General features: G+C 41.1%; 4 protein-coding genes across 5 annotated transcripts; 2 read left to right on the top strand and 2 right to left on the bottom strand.

Moving 5' to 3' along the window:
- LOC8074747 (probable protein phosphatase 2C 41) lies at positions 353 to 4,031 on the top strand. The gene is made up of 6 exons (XM_002448532.2): positions 353 to 532; positions 695 to 860; positions 1,368 to 1,610; positions 1,689 to 1,965; positions 3,284 to 3,438; positions 3,545 to 4,031. Exons 2-6 carry the CDS (start codon positions 822 to 824, stop codon positions 3,683 to 3,685), a joined length of 855 nt encoding a protein of 284 aa, XP_002448577.1. The 5' UTR covers positions 353 to 532; positions 695 to 821; the 3' UTR covers positions 3,686 to 4,031.
- Positions 7,814 to 8,751, bottom strand: LOC8074746 (blue copper protein). Its single transcript, XM_002447105.2, has 2 exons — positions 8,498 to 8,751; positions 7,814 to 8,379 (listed from the first exon to the last, which is right to left on the bottom strand). The coding sequence occupies exons 1-2, from the start codon at positions 8,652 to 8,654 to the stop codon at positions 8,057 to 8,059; spliced, it is 480 nt and encodes a 159-aa protein (XP_002447150.1). The 5' UTR covers positions 8,655 to 8,751; the 3' UTR covers positions 7,814 to 8,056.
- Positions 11,005 to 15,295, top strand: LOC8066834 (histone-lysine N-methyltransferase ATXR2). Its single transcript, XM_021463357.1, has 15 exons — positions 11,005 to 11,232; positions 11,537 to 11,612; positions 11,722 to 11,807; positions 11,900 to 12,207; positions 12,469 to 12,581; positions 12,694 to 12,725; positions 13,162 to 13,280; positions 13,626 to 13,713; positions 13,943 to 13,991; positions 14,090 to 14,144; positions 14,300 to 14,369; positions 14,451 to 14,520; positions 14,610 to 14,686; positions 14,784 to 14,840; positions 14,973 to 15,295. The coding sequence occupies exons 1-15, from the start codon at positions 11,137 to 11,139 to the stop codon at positions 15,084 to 15,086; spliced, it is 1,410 nt and encodes a 469-aa protein (XP_021319032.1). The 5' UTR covers positions 11,005 to 11,136; the 3' UTR covers positions 15,087 to 15,295.
- On the bottom strand, positions 16,319 to 19,459 carry LOC8066833 (peroxisome biogenesis protein 22). Of its 2 annotated transcripts, none has more exons than XM_021463358.1 (9): positions 19,122 to 19,459; positions 17,825 to 18,055; positions 17,687 to 17,734; positions 17,548 to 17,604; positions 17,364 to 17,465; positions 17,139 to 17,204; positions 16,937 to 17,038; positions 16,727 to 16,842; positions 16,319 to 16,606 (listed from the first exon to the last, which is right to left on the bottom strand). In XM_021463358.1, the coding sequence occupies exons 1-8, from the start codon at positions 19,269 to 19,271 to the stop codon at positions 16,729 to 16,731; spliced, it is 870 nt and encodes a 289-aa protein (XP_021319033.1). In that variant the 5' UTR covers positions 19,272 to 19,459; the 3' UTR covers positions 16,319 to 16,606; positions 16,727 to 16,728. The 2 variants fall into 2 exon arrangements, with proteins under 2 accessions (XP_021319033.1, XP_002447149.1); XM_002447104.2 differs by having other exon boundaries at positions 16,319 to 16,591; positions 19,122 to 19,457.

Raw genomic sequence — 19,776 nt, 5'->3', positions numbered from 1 at the left:
TAACTTAAATTTGACTATATTTGTACAAACTTTTTGAATAAGATGAGTGGTTAAATTTGGGATAGAAATAGTTAAACAAACTTATAATTTAGGATGGAGGAAGAAAAAGACTCAATTCCACACGAAGAGAGTAGGTCCGGACACCCTCATGTGTTTAATAATTTGGTTTGAAAAAGAAAAAGGGAATCGAGGGCCCGATTTCACGCTGGACGGGAACCCACCGGTCATCTGGGCTGATGGGGACCGCATTGCATTGGGTCAGGGCAACCAAAAAATCCCGAAATTAATTTGTTGGGTAGTGTGGGTCAAACACTAAACTCCCGGTTGACCCATTCCAACCCCCCCACCCCACCCGCTAACGCCGACGACGCGGCGACGACTGCTGCGCCAGTGGAGACCTGCAATCCTCAGCCCACCTGCCCTCCCTTCCCCCCTCTCCGTTCGCCTCTCTCCCCCTCTCCCACCTTCCTCTCTACTCGCGGCGTCGAGCGCCGCGGCCCTTCGCCGGCGCCGAGCACGGAGCACGCACCAGGTACGCCCGCTCCCCTTCTCTCTCCCCTCCCTTCCCGCTGCACGAAGCCGAGCAGCCAAACCCTAGTACACGAGCTATGTGTAATTATTCGGATCTAATCGGTACCTACTGACTCCGGGTTTCTGCAAAAATTATCGGGTGTACACCCATGTCCTATGCTAGGTCCGCCTCTGGTGCTAGCGGAGGTTTCGGTCGCTGTGGGGGGCTTTCGGATTTCTCCGTCCCCCCTTTTGTTTGGGTTCTAAAAATTTCAGTTCCTGGATTGGAACTGAGTCTGGCTTACCAAGACATGGAAAAGTTCTGCTGCTTCGGCGCCGGTTGCTCAGATGTAAGTCCCACTTCTGATCAGTTTCCGCGGTGCTTTTTTGGGACATATATACTTACCATCCGTGGAGAATTTTTGAAGCTTTTGTCAATTAATTTCGTGTTTGAATCACTGATAGGAAGATACCCTGTTTTCCTGCGTAAATTAAATAAAGCTTAAGTTTTTATTGGAGTGGAATGATTTTTTTTCTTCATCCTTTCATATTATAGCTGAATAGTAGTGAAGAAAAAACATGCTGAAGTAATATGTAGTATGCTCCTGTGGCACTAGTAATAACTAGTGACTATATTGACTTGTTGACATGAAATACCATCATGATGCTAGCGTCTAGCGAAACGAGTTTCACTAAACGTTATCTCTCGACCCGCAATCACTCTAAAAATAGACGTTCATAAGCTGTCATTATTCATGAAGCTCGTGAATAAGCTAGGAGCTCTACAAATTGCAATCTGCCTCATGTTAGCACTTCATTCACATCATCGCTCTTGCTGATTGGTCGCTTGTATGCAGTTCACGGGGCATGGGTCAACAGCATCTGGTAAAGGGAAAGTCTGTCACGGGCAAGTCAAGGTCTCCTATGGATATAACCTTGTAAGAGGGATGACGAATCATCCAATGGAGGACTATCATTTTGTCGATCTTGTTGAGGTCAAAGGAAACGAGCTTGGTCTTTTTGCTATTTATGATGGTCATCTAGGAGACACCGTTCCTGCGTATTTACAGAAGAATCTATTTACAAATATTTTGAATGAGGTAAGTTTTAAGCTTTTGTTTCAACAACTATTAATCCGCTATCTGTGTGGTGATCATAATCTTGTCATGCTATTTTAGGAAGAGTTTTGGACACATACAGATAGAGCGATTACAAAAGCGTATGAAAAAACAGACCAGGCTATTCTGTCACATACTCCAGATTTGGGACAGGGTGGCTCCACTGCTGTAACTGCCATTCTTGTGAATGGCAGGAAGTTATGGGTAGCTAATGTTGGTGATTCAAGAGCTGTTCTTTTGAAAGGTGGTGAGCCCATACAGATGTCAATAGACCATGACCCGAATGTTGAGCGAAGTGTAATTGAAAATAGGGGTGGCTTTGTTTCAAATATGCCAGGTGTGTCCTCATTTTTTACTCTTTAGGCACGGTACCCTGATTTAAATGACCACTTGACCAGGGTGCCTTTTCAATATTTGATTCATTGTCCTTGTTCCGGAGCATTTGAACATTTCAAATACACAATCTTAGTGAAGCTTTTGTTGACGGAATCTTATTGAACAGCTATTAGGTGTGGGGAAAATAAAAGGTGTTTACTAGCCAAGTTCTGTAACATAATTACTTTATTTTAATCTTTACTGCTAGTCAAATGAAGGTGTTTATCGGACAACACCATGTGGTACTCTATTATTGAGACCGTTCCAAGTATGTTTTGATATAAATTGCACATGACAAGTCATATCATATTTAATAAAAGCATACATTTTTATAAAAAAAGATGCTGCTAATGGCTTAATGATTGCACATTGCAACAACACCATATTAGGTCATTTTGGACAGTGCAATTTTTGAAGTCAAATCATCACTGCCATATTTGATCAGTTTATATGAAATATGGCAGTAGTCAATGTATGTGCTTCCTCTCTGGTTCAAAAATAAGTCTTGAGAGATAACTCCTTACTCCAGTAATGTGTAATGGCATTACTATTTATTCTTAAAACATAAATATTAGTTCAGATTTCGAAACATGATGTCAAAGGGCTGAAAAGGTTCATATATTATTCGTCAATGTTGACCTTTTCGGGGGCAACAGTTCACTAGCCCTATGTGTTCTTTTTTTCTCGGTAAATTGCACCAGACCCTAACTTAAGATGTAATTGAACAAGTTCTCTTCATTTCATGGTATGGTATAGTAGCCTTCCCTTTGTATTCCAGTGCTTGTTTTATGCAATAGTTCTAAACTTTTTTTTTCTTGTGCCACAATGGGGTTGGTATTACCTTATACTATTGTATAAATGGGTAGTAAGTTGTTTTGGCTCCCTTAACCTTCTGTGCACACTCAACTCAGTGGTTACTGTAACAGCATAAATATTTAGGGATAATTGCCAAACACATAAACATTGCAGTGTGCTAACTTGAAGATTGGTTCCTGTGTTCACAGTTGCACACACATTTCCATGATCACCTTCTGGTGGAAATCATATATTTGTTTTACCTGGAAGACAATTTAAAGCTACCATATGTTATAGTTTCCAATATAATCATAATTGCAGAGAATTAGTAAATCTTTTGGAAACTCTGATTGCAATTCTTATCCTTTAATATTCTATTCCTAGATAAATAATGAAACAAAACCATATGCCTTAAACATAAGCAGAACAATGTTATCTGAAATTTTCTGTCGACAGCATATTGAATCTAACACTTGAACTTTCAGGAGATGTTCCCCGAGTATGTGGTCAGTTGGCTGTCTCCAGAGCTTTTGGAGACAGGAATCTAAAATCACTATTGAGATCAGAGCCTGATATAAAAGTCGAAGACATAGATCACACTGCTGAGCTACTTGTCCTTGCGAGTGACGGTCTTTGGAAGGTGTGGCATGTTATTTTAAAATTTGTCCAAATGGCCAGGATATAGCCGACCAGAAGCATATCCATGGCTGCACTCTTAATACTTTTCCTTTTATCGACCGTACCAGGTGATGAACAATCAAGAGGTTGTCGATTTGGCCAAAAGGTACAAGGATCCCTATGCTGCTGCCAAGCAACTAACTGCTGAAGCGCAAAAAAGAGAGAGTAAAGATGATATATCGTGCATTGTTGTTCGTTTCAAGGCGTAAATCGGTCACAGGCAGATTCACGAAGGATTTTCATGGAGAGCAAAAAAACGAGTAAATTAGGCTGCCCGATGACGGTAGTGGTAATCTGATGGATGAATAATTACTGGGGGTTCGCTGTAAATGATTTGTCTGCTCCATTGTAAAGTTCATATATAAATATGCTACTAGGATTATTTGGTTTTGGCGATTTCAAAGGTACAGGTGTGAGGGCCCGAGAGCTACTAAATAGCTATCATATGTAAATAATGGTTATATTGGACGTTGAATTTGTAAGAGTAGGCTGAGCAAAAGACATTTGGATAGTTCCTAGAGGAATTGCATGGTACTCTATATGTTCAGAAGGTTCTATAGGTGTGTTTTTGTGCTTCAATTAAAATTCTAAAAATCGTAACAAAGGTGGAAGAGGAATACACGGAAACAATGTGGAAGAGGAATACATGGGGCGACGATGGGATAATTTGGCCTTTCACAGCTACGGAGTATACTAACCACCTTACTCTTGCCGAACCAGAAAATAGTGCATGCTTGTAACTCAAGATACTCAAATGTCAGATGTCAGATCAGAAGTGTGCAATCCTTGGGAACGGTCACAAATTCTATAGGACTCCAGAATTTGGCCAACAGTAAATCCGAACTCGCAGAATGAATTTGGCATTTTGGCTAGACTCTGAATAAGACTATGGCCTTGTTTAGTTCCAAAATATTTTGCAAAACGTGAATAGTGCCAATTTCGTTTGTATTTGACAAATATTGTCCAATCATAGACTAACTAGGCTCAAAAGATTCGTCTCGTCAATTCCGACCAAACTGTGTAATTAGTTTTTATTTTTGTCTATATTTAATACTTCATGCATATGTCTAAAGATTCGATGTGACGGGGAATCTGAAAAATTTTGCAAATTTTTTTGGGAAGTAAACTCTGAATAAGAGTGACCCGTTAGAAACTACAAGCACTTCTGATTCTGCGATAGAAGCGGCGTCCATGTCGCCCTAAATGTTGCCGACTGTCTGATTTCGCATTCAACGGTCTAGATAGCTTGAAGCGGATTCTCGCCAAGCACCAGCTTCCCCTACTTCTATTTACCTTCAGGTGCTTCTGACTCATTCTCTTCGGCTTCTCTGCCTTCTCATCTGAATTCGGTTGCGGTACTTTCAAGTACTGATTGATTAGTAAATTAAATCGCAGAAAAGAAAAGAGAGGAGAGAATATAGAAAGGAGTGAGGCTAGTGCCTTCCATGCAAGATTTAATGGAAAAAAAACTGTTATGAGTTCAAAAACTTTTTTAGATTTTCTATTGCATCGAATCTTACGAAACATGCATAGAACATTAAATATAAATAAAAATAAAAATTAATTACATAATTTGTCTGTAATTTGTGAGACGAAATTTTTAAGCCTAGTTAGTCTGTAGTTGGACATAAAATGCTATAGCCCAAAAAAAAACTAAACAAGGCCTTAGCTATAGACCAAAACCGGCCAACTTGAGGCCATAGAGCCAATGATTAGTATTAAAAAAAAAAAAACTGGCCAACTTGATTTGCCAAAACGCGATGGACTTTTGTAGAAAATAGTCGCTTTAGGAGGTTGTGATGGTACCGCCATTCTTGTGCTTTTTATTTCTCTCGTCTAATAAAAATTATGGCAAAGCCATTGTTGTTCTTTCAAAGAAAAAAAAACAAGATGATATGTTTCTGCAAGTCTCCCAAGGGAGTTTGAATTCTCCACAAATATTTTACAATCTTATAGGCCGTGTTTAGTTCCTCAAGAAAAACCGGCCAACTGCTATGAAGGATATCACAAAACCTCAAGAAAAAAAGGGTATCATAAAACTGGAAAAAACTGAATCGTGGAGTTACGTAATTAAAGGATTTGATTAATTTCTTTTTTGTTCAAAACTGATGTTAGGCGCATTTTATTTTATTTGGATGTTGTCTTTCAGCTTCCTATATATATGATTTCTTAAGGAACTTTCTTTTTTTTTGCTTCTATCAAATTTTGTAATATGCTCTTTCAATACCTGTAGTGGCTTTACCTCAGTTCTTCACCCATTGTGCTGTTCTATCGTTGATGAACTTTAAAAATGTTTGCATATAGACACACTCATCGACGGGGAACCAATCATTAAATTGCCACCAAAGACAATTCAGATGAGAGAAATAATTTTCACCCCAGCAGAGCAAGAATTCTACTCGTGGCTTCTCCAATTCTATGAAGAAATATTGATGGTAAGTTCCGTTTTTTACTCCAACTCATTACAATGTGTCAATAAATGCCCGTACTCAGTAGGATAGGTCCAAAACACCCGTTATATGTGGAGATATTTGTTTGGATAAAAGTGTCTAATAAAATCAAGTCCATATCCTTGCTTTAGATTTACCCTTACTATTCATACCACTTTTGATTCAAAAATCACAATACCTTTAATTAACAAGTCCTATCCGGTGTTCATGTCACTTTCAAAAAAAGTTATGTTTGTTCCAGAACTTCGGGAACGATATCTGATGCTGATTTTCTGTTCACACTACAGGACTATACCTTTGATCGAATCCTAGCACTGTTGAAGGAATGTCAACTTGCTTGTGACCATCCTTGTCTTGTGAAAAGTCGAATTGATTATGAACAATGTTCTACAATATTGGAGAGAAGTTATGTCTCCTCGAAGATGAAAGCAATAGTCGATATACTGAACTCAATTATGAACAAGCACGCCTTTACTGAGAGCGATAGTAATATTGAATCAAGTACAATTGAATCAGCTCCTGAGAAGGTTTTAATATTCTCCCAGTTCACCAGGATGCTGGACCTGCTGCAGCCTTTATTGAACAGCAATGGTATACAATTCAGGAGGCTCGATGGGAAGATGAATCGGAAAGCCAGAGACGAAGCAGTGAAAGACTTCAACACAAACCCAGAGGTCCTTCCTTACTCTGCTCTATTGTAGCAGGAATTTGAACTGTTTGAAAGACTTTAACACAAATCCAGACTTTAACATTTCACCAGCTAATACATAGAACCATTTTTCGTTCTTCAGGTGACAGTAGTGCTTGCGTCTTTGAAAGCGGCTGGTGTTGGCCTCAACCTGGTTGCTGCTTCACATGTCATCATCACTGATCCTTGGTGGAACCCTTTTATAGAGGATCAAGCAATTGGCAGAGCTCATAGAATTGGTCAAACCCGTCCGGTAACTGTGTACCGTTTAGTGGTCAAAGGAACGATTGAAGAGCGTGTTCTACAGCTGCAGGTAGGTAGTACCTTACTATTCCCGACCCTACTAGAGTCATGGGCTATTCTTCTGCACAATGGGCATGCAAGTTACTGTATTTTACTAGAATCTAAAAGAGTAAAGGCATAATGTTGAGGTTCACTTGTAATTTACAATCACAAAAATGAAATTTGAATATATGTTAATCAGTGTCCTACTTTAGTTTCTTTCCTCATTGTTCATAACAGTGTCAGTTTAGTTAATAATAACAACACATGCCCGCAATACAAACTTCTCTTTCTAACCCCCTCTCCTTTTCTCGTTCAAAATTTGTGTTTTGTCACTTGTCAGGAGATGAAGAGAAAAAATGTAAAACGTGTTTATGACGGGAACATATTGAACGACAAGCTCACTGAGGAAGACCTCAGGTTTCTCTTTGGGGGGACGAGGCAGTCCTAAGGTGGATATCTCTGGCTAACCTGCCTTGGCTGTTGGCACAATCATTTTGCAGTTGTATGCTCTGGTTGTTTCTGTGGCCTGTGGGCAAATGTTGCTTGTACAAATATGCCCAGACCTAGCTAATGTGTGTTATTAGTTTTGCATGATTACACTGCCGTTGGATGTTGCGGCAGGCCGGCCGTGCTGTTGCATAGTAGCTTTAATTTGGTTGTTCTCTAGCAATGGAACTCTTCACTGGTAGTCAGGTACTCCGTTTATTAGGCTTATTTTCTCTTATCTGCATGAACTTTGTCAGAAGTTATGTATCCTTAAAGGAACTCTGGTGCAAACCTTGGCAAGGGTAAAAAGGATGCATGGTTGGCAAAGGTTGGTCGTGTTGTTTTGTGGTTTTGGACTTTCGGTATTCCACAGCGCCATGCTGAGAGCATCAAATTTGCAAGAACTACACATTCAGTTAGAGCGGACGTTTGCTTTCCAATGAAAATTCAGTCTCATGAAGTCCTGTTTGTTCCCTGTTCGTTTCGCTAAAATTTGGCTTATCCTGATGTTGAAATGTTGTAAGAGGAAAACACTTCTTTCGCTGAAAAATACTCAAGCAAACAGGGGACGCACACACAGAATGACAGCATATTGAAGAGCTGACTAACTGGACACACAGCAAGCACGAGTTGAACCACGGACCAGAGCTCCGAGAACCAAGCGCTCAGAACTAGAAGGCAGCAAGCACGGCGCCTCCGACGCCAAGGCCAAGCGCCAGCTTCACCGCGAGCCCGGCCATCGCCGTCGCTGCCGAGTTCTCCTTGGGCTTAGGCGCCGGGGAAGCGCCCGCGCCGGCGGTCGTGATGGCCACCTTCTGTCCCTGGCTGCAGTGCGACGCCGCGGCGCACGCGAAGTACCTGGTGCCGGCCTTGTCGAACGTGACGGCCGTGCTGCCGCTCTGGTCCGACGACACCGAGTTGTCGAAGCTGCACGCCTTGTAGTCCGCCTCCGACGGCAGCTCGTCGACGGTGTGCGGCGGCCCGTACGTGAACACTGCGGCGCCAACAACCCGCCGGCCGTTCGGCGGCGTGCGTACAAAAAACTCGGTCAGATACAGTACATATCTACAGTATAGGCAGGAAGGATTCGATCGGGAGCATGCTCGGCTCACCGACGGTGTCGCCGACGCTGACGGCGTTGTTGGACGACCAGTCGCCGTAGTTCCCACTGACGGACCACTGGATCGTGTAGTTCTTGGCGGCGGCGAGCTCGGCCACGGCGGCCATTGCCAAGAGGGCGGCCAGAGCCTTCACCAGCAGCGCGGGCATTTTCGCAGGACCTATGGAAGAGGCGCCGGAAGCTAGCTAGCTGCAGGGGAGTTGGGAGAGGTGCTGCTTGCAGTTACGTACGAATGGTGAAGCTGGCCTGCAAATAAATGGAGCTCCACGTCCGGTGGTTGGACTGGATCGTGGATGACGACAAACAGGCTGCCCGTATCATGTGTCCCATTTGCATCGCCGCCATGGCATGATTATGCTGGTTAGTGCTTTGACACTTTGATTGATGATGAGTCCTTTGCTGTTATATATATATATATATATATATATATATATATAGTAATAAGAGATTAATTGTTCATGAGCGAGCACGACAGAGCTATGTTTGTTCAAACAGACATCAGTTGACAAGTTATTTGTGTCTGTACTTAACTTCATGCATTAGTATACGCGTACTGTAACTGCGATCCATCTAAGGCCCTGTTTGGTTCCACCAACTAAATTTTAGCTAGCTAAACTTTAGTCACTTTAGTAGCTAAAGTTCCAAACATATTGACTAAAATGAGCTAAAATAGTTTAGTTCCATTAGTCACTCAAGAGTAGCTAAAATAATTTTAGCTAGCTAAAATTTAGTAAGGGGAACCAAACAGGCTCTAATTATTGGAGGTAGTTGTCAGAGCTATCCTTTTATCAAGTTGTATATGTATATACTAGGTTGCATCTGCGCGCGTCGTCTACTGTCTACTCCCCCGGCCGCTAACCTCTACCATCTTGAGTAGCATGCATTATTCAGAGGTTGCTGCATTTGAATGCCCAAACAACATTTGGGAGCTATTGTGTGTTACATATATAATAATCTACAGCCGTTCCTCCAACTTCAAACCATGAACTGCTATTCAAACATTGACTAGTAAAATTGTACGTGCATCACAACAATGGAATGCAAACTAAAGAAGCAATGTGTTGGTTCATGATGATATAGTGTTAGAAAAGATTAGTACCGTTACTAGGTCAAGCTCAAACAAACAAACAAAAACTAGAATCAACCTATCTATGTAACCAAACACAGGACTAAGTTCGTCCCATCTCATATTCCTTTTATGGAAGATTTTATTGGATGGAAAGGCCCATGGGTATAGCTAAGGGCACTAGGTGTTTGCCTAAATTGCTTCATTTTACGTGGTGACTGCGCCGATGATAATTGCTTCGTAGGTATATTTTCAAAATTCTACTACTATAAGCCTTAATGTAGAAAACATTTAAGCTCTAATCAGAGGTCCGTTCTCGCTTAGCGCCTATAGCTTTTTGTAACCTTGAGTAATGATAAATGATGAAGGGAGGGTGGTGCTCCGACTATTTGGCTTCCATGATTCACTAACATATGAAGAGATTGAATCGGATAATTATGGCTTAGTGCCTTAGAGACTGTTTGGTTGGAGGCCTCTTGGCCCAGGAAGGAATCTGAGCCCCAAGCATACAAATTGGAGGTATGAGATTCATGCATGAGTTAGGCAATTCTGCTTGGGCTCAAACCAAACAATCCCTTGGTATATGATAGATTCTACCGAAAACAAATATTGTCACTATAAATCTAAGCTCATCTCCGTATGAGGGGAATTCGAGAAAGAAATCCAGGGGAGTCGTTGCTATCTAGGGCTAGGCAAACCTAGCCAAACATCTCTTAAATCGGAATCATCCTGTCAGCGCCCAGTTGTTTCAGCATCCAAACCACACTCTTTAAGTCCACAACAAGTCAACAACAACGCGGTTGTGTGACTTCTTTTGATTGTCGGGAGTAATTCATCATCGTATAGCTTGTTTTGGTTTTTACCATTCACAATCACCGTAGTTTGATATTCTGGTTTCTTTACCCTTCATGGTGAAAATACCGAAATCCAGTAATTCCAGTCAAACAATTAAATGGGGCCACAAATGAGCCATAGAATTTTCTGGCACAAAAAGAGGTAGAACTGAGGAAACTATCTCCCAACCTTCGGCACACATGTGCAGATTGATTGACATAATTCATAAGTCTTGTTTAACAAGTAATAGTATTTTCAAATAAAAAATATATTTTAGCAAAAAAATCACCCATCTACGAAAACCCTTAGAATTTGCAACTCCTACTTAAAACTTTGAACTCTGATGGTTAACATACCGTCCAACCGTTCATGGCCTCAGACATACCCAACACACTTTGATTTGTGCATGTTGCACTATTTTTCATGCGATAAATTTTGCATACTAGAATATAATCTAGTCTAGTTTAATTTAAATCAAATTGACTGGAGGCTTTACTTTGCTTTCTCATGATTAAACATGGAAGAGATAAAGGACTTGAGCCGGAGGTTACTGGAGACGAACGCGTAAAATCATATTTACGTCTTCATTGTGGCGAACGCGTGCTACAACCTCCGTACGCTTGAGCTCAAACCTCAAACCCCCAAACCCCAGCGGCCAGCAAAAGCAGCGGCGGCGGCCAGGGGCTGACGAACCCGCCGCGAGAAACCCCGGTTGGCACCCCACCAACGGCATGGGTGGTATTGGCGTCAGCCCGTGCGATCTGGACAGGGAGTTCGCGCCCCAAATCGCCCAGCTCCTCGCCACGCCTCCTCTCCAATCCGCTCAGGTACTTGCTTTCTTTCCGGCCCATTCTGTACGACTAGCCTGTTTGCTTGAGAATCCCCTAATTGAACAGTCTCGTGGCATCAAAGCTGTTACTCTGCTCCAATATTGCCAAATTTAGGCTTTTCATTCATGGCGTTAGCGTGGTATATATTGGCCTTTCATGGCGCTGTTGGTGTGATATCTTAGGCTTCGATAGCGTTGATGCAAAATTATGAGAGGGGGCCTATATTTAGTTGTTAACATCGGTGGTTGATCCAGTGTTAGTATAAGGTAACGAATATGCTGCCTTTTTTTTTCTTCATCAGGAATATTATGATGAACTCATACGGTCCAAGAAGCCTGATGGCATTAGAGTGAGCTACAGTGGCAAGCATGGGAAAGGTATCCGTTACTGAGCAATTACTTTAGAGGGCAGCCATCCAGTCTGCTGTTCTCGTGTAAAATTGGCATAAGGTAAAAGCTGGCAATTTCAACAAACTGGTTCTTTCAGGTGTTTGTGCAAATAGGGACTTTGCTGAAGACGACCTTGTTCTGAAGGACCAAATGTTGGTTGGTGCTCAGGACAGCCTTAACAAGGTTCTCCCATCTGATTGAAAGTGGATCATTCATTGTGGCTTTTATGTGAACTGTTTCTCTGAAGTATTAAGTTTTATGTGCCTTTTTTGCAGATTGACTGTGTTGTGTGTAGTTACTGCTTCCGCTTCATTGGTTCTATAGAGTTCCAAATTGGGCGTAGATTGTATTTGCAAAGCCTTGGTGGTAGTGTTGATGGCTCTACTGAGAGACATTGCCATGGGAGTGATGCTGGGCCAAGTACTGGCTGCTCTGGTGCATCAAGTGGGAATAGCAATGCTGTGCCACAAGAGGTCCTGATGTCACTTATGGATGGTAATATGTCATTGCCTTTAACTGATCAGTTCTGTCTGCCATCAGTTGTTGCTTGCCCTGGTGGATGTGAGGGAGAACTCTACTGCAGGTCTGTGTTCCTAACAATTTGTGAATTCTTTTCGATTTGCAAAGTGACACAACAGATGATTATATGGGCCTGAAAACTAACTTCTCTCTGCAAAACATATGATATATGTTTCTCTTCTCACTATTTATAGTAACTTCAGACCTAATCTCCTCACAAAAAAAACTTGTGGCTATAGAACATACTCTTGTTTTTTTTTTGATATTTCATATAAATGTAGTCTTGAGAAGAAAACTTGGTTAAGTGATATTGCAATTTGTACAGCCAATCATGTGCGGATTCTGATTGGGATTCTTATCACTCTTTGCTGTGTGCTGGATCCAAGACCGAACCATTACGGAAATCCGCCCTTCAGAAATTTGTAGGGCATGCTAATGGTAAGCCAGCACTAAATATTTATGATCTGCATCATTATGGAACAATGTCCAGTTTCCACCTTTCATTGAAGTTGTAAACCTATTTTCTGATGATAGTTGTTCTTCATTTCAGGAACCAATGATATTTTTTTGATTGCTGCCAAGGTAAGTGACAGAAGTATGCATACTATATAGTACGTAGGCATCCAAACATCACTCTAATTGACCATGTTTGGTTTTCATTTTCTAATCTTGTTCAAGTGAGATCTTTTTACATTTGATTCGAATAGTGCAGATTAGTCTTGGTCGTATGCAAACAGAAAATTGAGCATCAGACTTAAAAGTTGATATCAGTTGCCAATGTCTGTCAAAACTGTGAACCTGCTATAGGCCAATGCACCAGAATGGAACATATCATGATAAGACGATGATGTGAATATCAAGAATGCTAAAAAGAGCAACAACACCAACAAAACAAACCAAACCAAACCAAAACAAAACAAAAAACACTTCTGTTTCCTTTTTGTCTTCTGGCCTTCTAGGTTGCCATACACTAATATTTCTTGATTCTCGTGCACAAACATCTGCTTTTATATGTCAGGCTATCACTTTCACCTTGTTGAGATATAGGAAACTCAAAAGACAGCATGGGTCTCATGAATCGAGCTCTTCGCTCCTCATGGAAGCCTGGAAACCACTTTCAATGGGCTTCAAAAAGAGGTAACAGGAATGAGCTTGTGTGACTTTTCCTCAGATGACTTGGAGTGGTTAGTACATCACTAAGCAACAGTGTTACATGATACAGCTCTTGTTGAGCATGATATTTATTGTTTATTTTGTGTGTGTGATAGTAACATCTCAATGGAATAATATAACCTGCAAACTTTCTTTAATAGCTAATGGCATGGCATTTCTTTAGTCTTTATTCTTCACAATGTACCAGCAGAAGGCTAGTTCTGGATGGCTTCCATGTACCTTGATGGGAGAACTTTGTTGTGTGTGCCAGTTGTGAGAAAATCCTGTTTATCTACTACAAACTTGTGAAAAAAAAACTTATGTTTGCAGATGGTGGGAATGTGTTGCTTTGCCTGAAGATGTTGATTCCAGTGAAGAAGAATTGTTTAGACAGCAAATAAGGGATCTGGCATTTACGGTAATTACGCAGCAGATAATTCACTTTATTGGACATTATGAAACAAATAGTCCAAATTCTACTGATGGTATTGTAGGCTACTTCAATGCAGCATCTTTTTCATTAATGTATCAATTTAATAATATTGTTTGGGCAAGGATAATAAGTTATATAATAACATCTAAATATATTCACCTTATTCTGTTGTGATGTATCTAATCAGTCACTGATGTGCTGATTTATTTTGCAGTCACTGCAGCTTCTCAAGGATGCAATCTTTGATCCTGAGTGTGCACCCTGTATCCTTTTCAGTAGCCTACTGACTTGTTTGGCATATATAAGTTTCCTTGAAATTATTTTCTTATCCATTTTTGAAGTTTCCTTGACAATGGTCTAGTGTTTTCGCTTGACATCTATGGCCATATAATTGGCATGTTTGAGATGAACAATCTGTAAGTGGATTTATTTATTTATTTTAGTGTTGATGGACATACATGTGATGTCATTATTTTATTTGCAACTATAATGAGCACAAATATCTGAAATATCTGTTCTGCATTTGACATCAAAGTCATAACTCAAAATGCTCTCCTCTCCTCTGTTGCAGTGATTTAGTTGTCGCATCACCAGTTGAAGACTATTTCATACACATTGATGATCTTCCAGAGAGTGAGAAGGTCTGTTGATAGTTTGCCCAAATTTCTATGATTCTTAATCTGGAAAGAACCCTTGTAAACCTGAATTGCATTGTGATCTAGGAGGAAGCAGAGAAGGTAACGGGGCCATTCCTAGATGCTTTAGGTGAAGACTATTCAGTCCCTTGTGAGGGTATGCACAGCTCCTTTTGCAGTACTTGTTATTTGCCTATGTTTGCTCAACAGTATAAATTGTTGTCCCTGATGATTTCTTGCTGGCAGGAACGGCGTTCTTTCCTTTGCAGAGTTGCATGAACCACTCATGCTGTCCAAATGCTAAAGCATTTAAGAGAGACGAGGTGAGTGTGTACATTTTTTGTTTGAGCAGACTAGTTCATTTTTCATTCCAATTTGCCGTCAGTAAGGCAGATCTGAGCTGTTGAAATACAACTGCAGGACAAGGATGGCCATGCAGTGATAATTGCTCTGAGGCCTATCAGCAAGGGTGAAGAGGTATCCTATTATTTGTTCAAATCGTTTTGATTATGCAATCAAGATGAGAACTTTTTTTGAAACATTCAAGATGGGAACTTCGGCTATGCTATGCTGCCACCTATACTAACGATCTGACAATGAACATTCCAGATTACCATCTCCTACATCGATGAAGACCTTCCATACGAGGAGAGGCAAGCACAGCTTGCAGATTACGGGTTCACGTGTACATGCTTGAAATGCCAAGAAGAGCAACCGGTCTGAAAGGAGAACTCAGTTTGTATTTTGTGGCATTTGGGAATCTTCATGTATTTTATTTCTCTGGGTAATTTTTGAAAGCTTGGAAAAAGTGAAAGTGCACAAACAAGGGGAGTTTCTTTTTGGGTTGCAACTTGCGAAAGATGATATGTTCTTGTTCAAATGGATAGTGGCGACCATGTTAAAATGCAACAGCCGATCAGTCTTTAGCCTCACATTATGTTCCACGTCATAACATATGTGATCTACTTCCTCCATGCTCATAAAGAAAGTTGTTTTGGACAAAGTTTGAGTCAAATATTAGGAATATAAATCATGAATAACTTTTAAGTGTTTGAATTTGGAAATGTGAAAACCATATGAATATGTTTGTCTTGAAAAATACTTTCATAAAAATATACATATACCACTTTTTGATAAATATATTTTATAAAAACAAGGAGTCAAAGTTAGGATTTGAAGACTATGCCGTTGTCCTAAACGATTTTCTTTATAGGTATGGAGGGAGTACCTCTTATCTCTGGTCTAGGCCTGCAAAATATTGTTCCAAGCTTGGAGCGCTGAAAACATTGGTTGCTAATCTGCTCAGAAAAGTCAATATATCTTTTACAATTCGTCATCTTCATCTTGATGTCATTTCAATGAACAGCACAACTGTTGTCAAAAGAAAAAAAGAACAGCGCAACAAGGTAACCATATGATATCAAATAAAAACAAGTTAGCTGTAAATATTTATTTCTCATTGAAGAACTCGACAAATTTGTACTTTATCTTCAACCACTCGAAACGAGCAAATACAGCTCTCGTCTCAAAATCACTAGTATCCTCTAAGCATTACCAAGTAGACGCCTCACTCTAAAGGTATAATCCTTCAAAGAGTTCTAATTCTACAGGAAATGGTCAAATTGAGGGAGTCTCGAGCCAAACGAAAGATGCATGCTTATATGTTATTAATTTATTTAAATTTTAATTGAAAAGGAACATATTGGATAAGTTTAACCTTACATGTATTAATATTATCATATTTCTCCTGCTAAAGCTATCTTAACATTCTCAAATTCCACAGAATGATACAAAAGACAAGAATTTTGATATATACCGAAAAAAGTGGATAGGCACTGTATGTATGTAGCTCGGTATTTTGGGCCACGACAGGACGCGCAGCAAAGCCGGGCTTTCGTTAGTCTCATTTTTTAAAAAACTGCTACCGTAATAAGCAGCCTCATGGGGACCAACAGTGACAAGACCGAATGGCAATAGCAGCAGGTACTTTGGTTATACTTGTACATTAACACAACTGATTCGCCATGTAAGCTACTACATATGTTATCTCCTTGCATAGATTGTGAGGCACTGCATATCGCATAACAACGGATTACTAGTACATAGCACAGGCTTTTACACATGATACAGGAAAAACGAGTTCATCATTCGAGCAGAGAAAATAAAAAACAACGATGTCCTCCGTTCTCATCACTAAGCCGCCACCACTTTGCTGGATGGAGTTTGACCTGCAGATAAAGAAACTAAATAGAAATTAGGGTATTTCTTATGGAGTTCCATGTTATCATCTTTGATCCTCTTATTGTTTACGGGTGTTCCATGTATTGATTATTAGGACAGACATCACAGCGCATGTGCTCTACCTCTATCTCTGGTCTAGGCCTCCAAAATATTGTTCCAAGCTTGGAGCGCTGAAAACATTGGTTGCTATTCTTTCAGTTCGCTGCGGCGAAATGTGTAGTTGATATTTGATAAACCTCTGCAAGGCAAATAAATAGATAGATAAATAGCAAATCAAAAAATATCTCAATAAAGTTTCTGTCACTATGTTGTTGCGGCGTTTGTGTACTTACAGCTAATTGGTGAACAATTTCAGGACTTGTGTCGATGTGCCAATCAGGCTCGAGTTGCCGAACAAAAGATGTACGGCCATTCTCTGTACTACAGAAAAGAACCTGCAGATTTTAAGAAATGATAGGTCACATATTTACATAGCAAATAGCCGATGGCTATAAACAATACTAGAACATCAATCAGTTGTTGCTTGCAGCCTACCTTATCTTTTATCAAGCCACCACCAGCAAAAAGTCCAGCTTCACTCAGGGCCAATAAAACCTTTCCCTGCAGAAATCATTCAAGTTCTAAATTTCGTAATAGGTAGTACATATAGAATAATGAAAGCACTATGAAATCGAAAAATCGTAGACCAAAGGGCTATTGATTCATGTGATCCCACATTATCAAAAGAAGAAGAAAAAAGTGTTGCTATTTAGAACTTGCCTCACTTTCATCATCAAGAACACGCTCCATCAAATACACATCACAGAATTTTGCAATTTCTAGGAGAACCTCCACCACAGAAGGCTTCACTGTGACATGGTTCTGCAAGAAGATATAAATCCATTAGTTGACTAGTGTAAACTGAAGTTAGTTTTGGCATCAATGCAACATCATTACAGCCCACCTGAAGCTCCTCTGGAGATGTTTCTTCCAAAATCACACCAAGCAAGCGGCATGTGAACTGAAAACAAGAAACATCCATCAATATAGCATTACTCTATAAATCTGATAACTATTGTGAGGAAGAAGCTATAGCAGAGTACCCTTCGTCCTTCGCTTAGCTTATGCCTGACAAGCTGCTCAAGAGTCAGCTGCAGAAGAAACAAGCAACTATCAAACCAAAGAGTTCTAGCAAAACAGCTACATCATCTCTGTATCTAACAAATGAAATCAAGCAATACATTTACTGGCTGGAAAAGCTGGTTGACTGCTTCGTGTGCTCTTGAATCTGCTGATGAACAAGCATCTGTTGTGGTTAAAGCACCTGGTTGTGATCTAGTGCTGGTGTTGCTAGATGATGGGGCAGCCCTCCTACGAGGCCTCCGAGCTTGCTCTTGAGGAGCTCTCAACATTTTCCAGGCAAACAGAAGTGTGATCGAGATCGCAGCAAGTGTAGTAAGTGAACGAAGTTTCTGAAGCATGAACATGAAGAAATTCAGTAATTCTTGTAACAAGGGCTCAAATTAATACATCATAAACATGCCAGTGGTGCGTTTGTTTATGTGTAGCTACAAAAATAAGGCTTGGACTTTCTTCGACAAAGCAACGTTGCCATCAGTAAACGATCAGCCCTGTTGTGAGAGATGCTAGATTTGTCTTACAATATATTCTGGTAGACTGCTTCAATTCTCAAGGGAACCATGAACCATATGAGCATGTTCTTTGGCTATACACTGTTATTAAAACAGTTATGCTACAATGCTGTCAATCAAGCCAACCATATCAAGCACATCAAGTGCATGTGTTGTGAAATACAAAGATGTAAAGCATTTGGAATACAAAGATGTAAAGCATTGCAACAAAAATGCTGCTGACCTTAGGAACTACAAGTATTTGGAAAACTAATTTAATAACACATTAGGTTAAGTGACAAGGAAAGAAAATTCTGAGAGCAAACAATTCTCATTCTAATTCCATGATAGATCACAAAGACAAACCATTTCTTGACATCATATAAATGAAACAATCAAGAAATGTGATCTTCTTAAAGAAATGTTCCACTTCCGTAAGTGATTCACTTAGACTTGTTTTGTTGTTTTGCATATATTGTTCTGTTTTTTATACCCAAAAAAAAAGATGGAGCCAAAGAACACATCAAAATCACAGGACGGGGGCACACTAATCACCTAAACTTACCGCCAAACATGATCACTTTAATCAAAACTCAAAAGGGGGCCATTTTTTGCATTGAAAACCTGCAAATCAAGAGCTATATATATACCCAGCAACGTATACATGTGGAGCCCAAGCATACGCGACAGCAAAAAAACGCATTACCAAATCGATGATGATTGGGAACCTAGAATTTTACCCGAGAACAGCGCAACACTACCTAGACAATAGTAGTAAAAACAAAGCTTTTCCCAAACAAGGCGACGTCTTTGGGCGGCTGGACCCCACAAATCCCCCGCAACGAGGCATGGACTGGTCAAAAAAGGCGTCAACAGACGGCAGTGGATCACAGATCCGAGCGCGAACCTGACGATCAAGGTCGAAGGGCAGACGATCAGCGTAGCGCGCGAGGGCGTCCACGAGGCGCCGCACCAGATCGGCGAGCTCGTCGTCCTTCCCGCCCCCGGCCCCTGCCCCGGCCCCTGTCACCGGGGCCGACGCCGACGCCGACGCCATCGCCGCTGACGAGAGGAGAGCGGGGTGGGCGGCGCGGGCACAGGAAACCCTAGGAAAGCGCGCACACCGGCGAGCGGGGGCACACGGGTGGGGTGCGAGATGCCCCGCACCACGACGGGGAAGAAGAGGAGAGAGAGAGGAGGGAGGGAGCTCTGCTTTGCGTGTTTTTTTTTTTTTTGGTCAGGATTCAAGGGCGGAGGAGGCGCGCAATTTGCAATTGAGGGCCTCAGGACTGTGAGTATTTTTAGAGAACCCCTGGTAGTCTATTTGTATTTTTGATTAGACACATCTAACATGAGGTCTTGCACGGTCGTCTTCTACCTCTTGCTAGATCCTTGTCCTCGCCGGCAATCCTCGTCGACGCCTTCTCTCTCTAGTGACCCTCACCCTGCTGCCACCCACCACCTTGCCACAACGATCTTCAGCGAAACCCTAACTCACTCGGCGTCGCCTTCTTCCCCTTCCCCTTGCTGCCGCCACCGTGGCCATGGCGCCCCCGGGCCGA

Source organism: Sorghum bicolor, chromosome 6 (assembly GCF_000003195.3).
Source record: "Sorghum bicolor cultivar BTx623 chromosome 6, Sorghum_bicolor_NCBIv3, whole genome shotgun sequence".
NCBI classification, from domain to species: Eukaryota; Viridiplantae; Streptophyta; class Magnoliopsida; order Poales; family Poaceae; genus Sorghum; species Sorghum bicolor.
Note: the sequence above shows the minus strand (reverse complement) of the source record. Positions and strands in the feature narration are given on the sequence as shown.